General features: G+C 52.1%; 1 protein-coding gene across 1 annotated transcript; it reads left to right on the top strand.

The window, feature by feature from the left end:
- Positions 1-4698: 4698 nt before the first annotated feature.
- Positions 4699-5385, top strand: LOC144102681 (speckle-type POZ protein-like). Its single transcript, XM_077635883.1, has one exon. It carries the CDS (start codon positions 4699-4701, stop codon positions 5383-5385), a length of 687 nt encoding a protein of 228 aa, XP_077492009.1.
- Positions 5386-6076: the final 691 nt, after the last annotated feature.

Genomic DNA, 6076 nt, shown 5'->3' with positions numbered 1-6076 from the left:
CAACGCCAGCGTGTATGCAATAATGATTACGCGAAGAACGATGCAGTCCGTGCGGGATTCCTGCCGCCCTGCTCTGCCCCTGCCCTCCATTCCCTGGTCACGCTTGCCTGCACGGACACAGAATATGCACCAACACAAACGTGTCGTTCATCCGGGAACATTCGCTATGTGTGCTCTGGAAAAGTTATCGCGAGGCGCAAAGGACCGGATATGTGCTCGGGGTGAATACGTGATCGTGCCGCCGTGGGTGGCACCTCCTACGAGGTTGAAATTCGGGGTGCCAACCTGCGCACAACGCGCCCCCTGCCCCTCACTTTTCTGTGACTCTCCATTCCAGGGACGAGTTGTCACTACTGCTAGTAGTACAGCGAACACGACGATGGCAAACATGTTTTATCGCGGTAGAGTTAGGGAGCTCTTATCGAAGAAAATCCGTTCTCGTCCACGACGTCTTCGTGGTCGGCGTCTTTGGCCGTGAGCGAAAAAATCCCGAAAAATGCCCAGCGAAGCCACCTAGGATATGAGTGGGGTGAGTAGGTGACATGACCTTGTGGCGTCATCACAACCTGCCCACTCCACTTTGGGCAAACTGTCCACCATTGCAGGTGGGCCGTTGGAAAAGACTGGTTTTGGGGTAAAGGGAATGTTCCCACCGCGGTGGCTCTATGGTTATGGCGCTCGGCTAGAGATCCGGAGTCCCCGGGTTGGAAGCCGACCGCGCCGGATACGTTTTTATGGAGGAAAAACGCTAAGGCGCCCGTGTGCTGTGCGATGTCAGTGCACGTTAAAGATCCCCAGGTGGTCGAAATTATTCCGGAGCGCTCCACTACGGCACCTTTTTCACTCCCTCATTTATTCCTTCCCTTGCGACGCGGTTCAGGTGTCCAACGATATATGAGACAGATACTGCGAAAGTTCCTTTCCCCAAGATCCAATTATTATTATTATAAAGGAAATGGAGCAGTACCTGTCTCAGATATCGGCCGAGACATGAACCGCGCCGTAAGGGAAGTGATAAAGGAGAGAGTGAAAGAAGGAAGAGGTGCCGTAGTGGAGGGCTCCGGAATAATTTCGACCACCTGCGAATCTTTAACCGGAACTGACATCGCACAGCGCACGGGCGCCTTAGCGTTTCGCCTCCGTTGAAACGCAGCCGACGTGGTCGGTTTAGAACCCGGGAACTCCGGATCAGTACCGCAAGTCCCTGCGCGTGTGCCTAGGCCTGCCCAAAAACTCGCAGTGCGCCGCAACTTTGGCCGAGGCAGGAGCGTGGCCACTTGAGCTCCAAGCAGCGCGCAGGAAATTGAATCACATCGACCGGCTTCACCGCGCGTCGGACGGCGGCTCGCTGCTGCAGCGTATGCGCTCGCACCCGCGCTCACGAATAAGCGCGGCGCTGCTCGAGTATGAGCAATTGACCCAAGGCCCACCCCCCTCCGGCTCCTGCGCACCCTGGCCTGCTGCCTCGGAGGTACAGCGAGAGATCGTCGGCATTGCGGGAAAGCGGAGCACACCCCTCTGTGCTGGGCAGCAGCTGGACAGAGCCGTCATACACGAGGAGCTCCAGGACCATCTCCTCGTGTACACCGACGGCTTAGTGGCCCGCGATAGCTGCTCCCATGCTGCGGCGGCCACCATCCCCGCCCTGCGACTGCACAGCCAGCAACACGTAGCCTTCCTGGGCTCCTCCACCACGGCGGATGTGATGGGGATCCGGCTCGGGCTGGACCCTGGACCTGCTGCACACCCTCGGCCCTCCGCCGCCCAGGAGTGCTCTGCTGTGTGACTCCCGCGCCGCCCTCAGCCGCCTGCAATCTAACGGCCGCGGTACCCCACTGGTGCAGGAAATTCGCTTGCGCATCGAGTGCCTCGCGCAGAGATGTGCCGTGCGTGCACAGTGGGTGCCCGGTCACTGCGGCATCGCCGGCAACGAAGAAGCTGACGACCTCGCTACCGCTGCACACCATCTACCTGCCAGCGATCTGCCCCTTGCGCTGGAGGACGTGCGTGGGGCCATCCACGACCATCTCCGAAAGCAGCACCCCGACCCACGCATCGCGGGAGGTGAGCGCATCGACAGTGTAACCGGCTGTCGAGCACTTACAAGGTCACAACGTGGAATGATCCTCCGCGCGCACATTGGCTGCGTGTGGCCCGGGGAACGACGGGTGCGTCACGGAATCGCGATGAGTGATGTGTGTGACGGATGCGGTGCAGTCGAAACACTAGAACACCTGCTCCTTCACTGTACCGCGTTTTCCGATGCTCGTCGCGATGTGCTCGCGGCCTATAGGGCGCAGGGCATACTACCAGACTCCATCAAGGCGCTATTGTGGCCGCAGGGCAGTGCGCGCACTCTTGAGCGAACTTTGGTGAGCCTCTGTGCATTCCTCGAACACACGGGCTTGACGTCCCGTCTGTTTTCCGTCAGGTAGTTACACGCAGTGACCGAACGCTCCGCGAGTTCTACCTTGAACGATTTATAACTGGACGGCCCACTCCAGTTGTAACCAACACAGTGCTGTGCGCGTTTGTGATCTAATTTCTCTAAAATGAACTAATCACGCGCACAACCTGGACACATTTCTTATTGTGTAAATATTTTGTACATATTACTTCTCCCCCTATCCTCTCTTCCTGTCCCCTCACGTCTTTCATTTCATTTCTCCATTCTGCCTGTTATCCTTTATTTCCGCTGCCCCAGCTCAGATACTTCAGTATCTATGGCAGATGCCAGGCTAGCAAAAATCTTTTCCTTCCTTTTTACTATTATTTTTAATAAAACCGCTACCACCACCACCACCACCAGTAGCTTGGTGCGCGAACCACTGAGCCACCGCGGCAGATAAGGAGCAGTTGGGCAAATTAATGATTGGTCGCGAGAGGTTGCTGGGGAGAGCTTCATGGATCGCACAGGTCCCCCCGGTAGCAGCACCTGCCAACGCAAGGGAGAGACGCATCGTTTAACCGCTACACCACTGCGCCAGGAGTGGTTTGAGGACTCCCGGGTATCAGTGAATGCAAATTCGGGAGTGTCCAATTCTGCATATATTGCCATTAACCAATTAGCTATCGCATCATACCCTTAAGCTGGAGCTTAAGTGCCCCTCCAATGCTATCCGCTTGCCTCCTACTACTGGTCTTGCAGTCGTGTTGTTACTCGTCTGTTACTTTCAGGTGTGCGCTCGTCGATGCTAGCAAAGAACTGCCAAGAGAGAGAACGAACAGCGAACGCCGACGCAGATGCAAACGAAGCCTAAAGGTTCCACCCAGATTATGCATTTTACATTTCAGCCAACATGAAAATCGGGTCCTCGTTAATATAGGGCAATTGCAGAATCTAAAAGAAAATGAAAGTGTTTTTTTTTCACCATAGTGCATACTTTTTTCGGTAATTACTGCTTCTGTGCATTTTGTCTAGTATGGTTCGCATTAAAACGTACACCGCCGTAAAATTAGTCTCAATAAAGGTTGTGGCAGATTCCTCTGCTTGTAATGCTTGTCCCGCAAAGCGGCATTCGGTGGTTTCCTTTATAACGAACATAAAAAGGCAAAAGACCATACAGTTAATAATAATAATAATAATAATAATTGGTTTTTGGGGAAAGGAAATGACACAGTATCTGTCTCATATATCGTTGGACACCTGAACCGCGCCGTAAGGAAAGGAATAAAGGAAGGAGTGAAAGAAGAAAGGAAGAGGTGCCGTAGTGGAGGGCTCCGGAATAATTTCGACCACCTGAGGATCTTTAACGTGCACTGACATCGCACAGCACACGGGCGCCTTAGCGTTTTTCCTCCATAAAAACGCAGCCGCCGCGGTCGGGTTCGATCCCGGGAACTTCGGATCAGTAGCCGAGCGGCCTAGCCACTGAGCCACCGCGGCGGGCCATAAAGTCTCCGCATTTGGAAGATCTTGGGCGGTTCTAGAATGCCAAGAGCAAAACAAGAAAATTTCTTTTCAGGAGCAATTTTTTACCAGCAGTTTTGTTTTTTTCGGGTTGCCTCTTCATTAACACAGTCACGTGAATAGGATTGTAACAATGCCTCGTGTTTAGGGCGAAGGTTCAATTCCCAGAAAAGAAAAAAGAAAATTTTCTCCTGGGGATTCAGAAGCGATGAAAAAGCAGAAGGGAGGTGAAAGCACCGCTGGTTTTCGGCTGCAGTATTTGGACTTCCGAGTCACCAAGCCTCGGTCCTTGCGACACGGTTGAGAGATCCTTATCCTGCAAGGCCTAAGGCTCCTTATCTCCAAGCTCCGTAGTGAGCGTAGACTTTTAACACGCGCAGCCTTCTGAGATGTGCGCCATGAAACTGCCTGAAGGCGACTACATCCCCACGAGAAAAATCGCGAAGGCTTCCTTTATATGGCTAATCGAGAGTTTTTCCTTCTGCTGGGGGCGTCTCGGGCAAGAAATAGCTAGCTCCAAATTTCAGTCGCACGGTTCTTGGTACCTGGCCTTCCGCACTGGAAAAGATAGCAACGACGATGACCGTGAGTGCCAATTCTTGTCTTTTTTTCTCCACCACGAGGATAGCCAAAACGTGACTGCAGAAGCAACGTTCTGTGTCGTCGACGTGAAGAACAATGGTGCTCTCAAGAGCACGACTGTACTAACGTTCACCGACGGGATAGCGACCAGCGGATTTTTGGGCACCATAACCAGAAGCGCTCTGCAAAGTGAAGCTGCGCAGCTTATGCCTGGAGACTCGCTTACAATACGCTGCGATCTGAATTTCGTTGAGTATTCCGACGAGCACACCGAACGACACAGGACCACTGTGAGTGTCACAGACTGCCGTCTCTCGGAAGACTTGGGCTGGCTCCTGGACAGTGGCAGCGGCGCCGACGTCACTGAAAATGTGGGTGACGGCAGGTTTCGTGCGCACAAGGCAATACTGGCGTCCCGGTCACAAGTATTTCGAGCCATGTTCGAGCACCACATGCTCGAGAACCTCCAAGAGCAATTCTTCGTGACAAACATCGAGCACGAAGTGTTTGGGGAAATGCTCCGGTTCATCTATACTGGACGCTCACCGAACCTCGACAACATGGCGCACGCCCTCATGGTGGCGGCTGACAAGTACGGCTTGCTGACTCTGCGGGACGAGTGCGAAGACGCCCTCATTGAAAAACTCAGCTTCGAGAGTACGACGTTCAGTCTCATCGTCGGCGACAAGCTCAATGCTACCATTCTGCGTCATTACTCCCTGAATTTTATTTGTGCCAACCTGTGCGAAGTGATGAAGACGGACGGAGGGTGCACCCTGGCGGACGACCACATAGATCTGGTGTTGGATGTGATTATCGCTGCACTTCCCGAATCTTGCGAGGACACCATCGAGCCGCCTGCCAAACGACGACGACTGTACGAGAGACGCTAAGATGAATATGTCCGATGTTCATAGCTCTACGCATTGCATAAGTCTGCAACACCACGGACAAGCAAACGTGTGGTTGCGGACATTTCAAAACTTCTCCGGTCTTGTCATTTACCCTGCCACGGAACTCCTAAAACTTTGACCTCGCAGTGTGGTTTTGTTTCCTAGCAGGCGTCAAGCAATGCAATGTGCAGCCGCCTCTGGAATGCATATCGCTCTTAACCTCTTAACCTGTCACTTTGTTAAGTAATGTGGACATTTCCTTGTGACCAAAATTATTTTAACATGCAAAAATATAGCCAAAGAAAATAAAAATACAAAATAAAACGAAGAGGTCTGCGCTACCAGGGGTTGTTCAATATTTTTCAGAAACGAAAGGGTCATGGATCTGGCCAAAAATATATTCACATTAAATTACTTCGTACCCGCTCTCACATTCGCTTTCATGCCACGTAATCAAAATAACTGATAACCACGCATTTAATTCTCCGATACGCAATTTTATGAAATTAAAGCAGTTTGTGTGCACCAGGAATGTCGCATTTAAGAAACTAAATTAATAGCACCGCAATGCCTGGTCACTTCAGGCACGTCATGGTATTTTGATTTTTCATGAACGCTAAATAAGCTACGTGGACCTCCTTTCACGCAGATAGGAAAATTTGTAATATTGTAAACGTGTCTGTGCGTGTAC

The sequence above is a fragment of the Amblyomma americanum genome, chromosome 8 (assembly GCF_052857255.1).
Source record: "Amblyomma americanum isolate KBUSLIRL-KWMA chromosome 8, ASM5285725v1, whole genome shotgun sequence".
In the NCBI taxonomy this organism is placed as follows: Eukaryota; Metazoa; Arthropoda; class Arachnida; order Ixodida; family Ixodidae; genus Amblyomma; species Amblyomma americanum.
The sequence above is the reverse complement of the archived record's forward strand: the minus strand, read 5'-3'. Positions and strand labels throughout refer to the sequence as shown.

Coding starts and splice junctions, on each gene's coding strand:
- LOC144102681 (XM_077635883.1), top strand. CDS start 4,699: ATGCCTGGAGACTCGCTTACAATACGCTGCGATCTGAATTTCGTTGAG.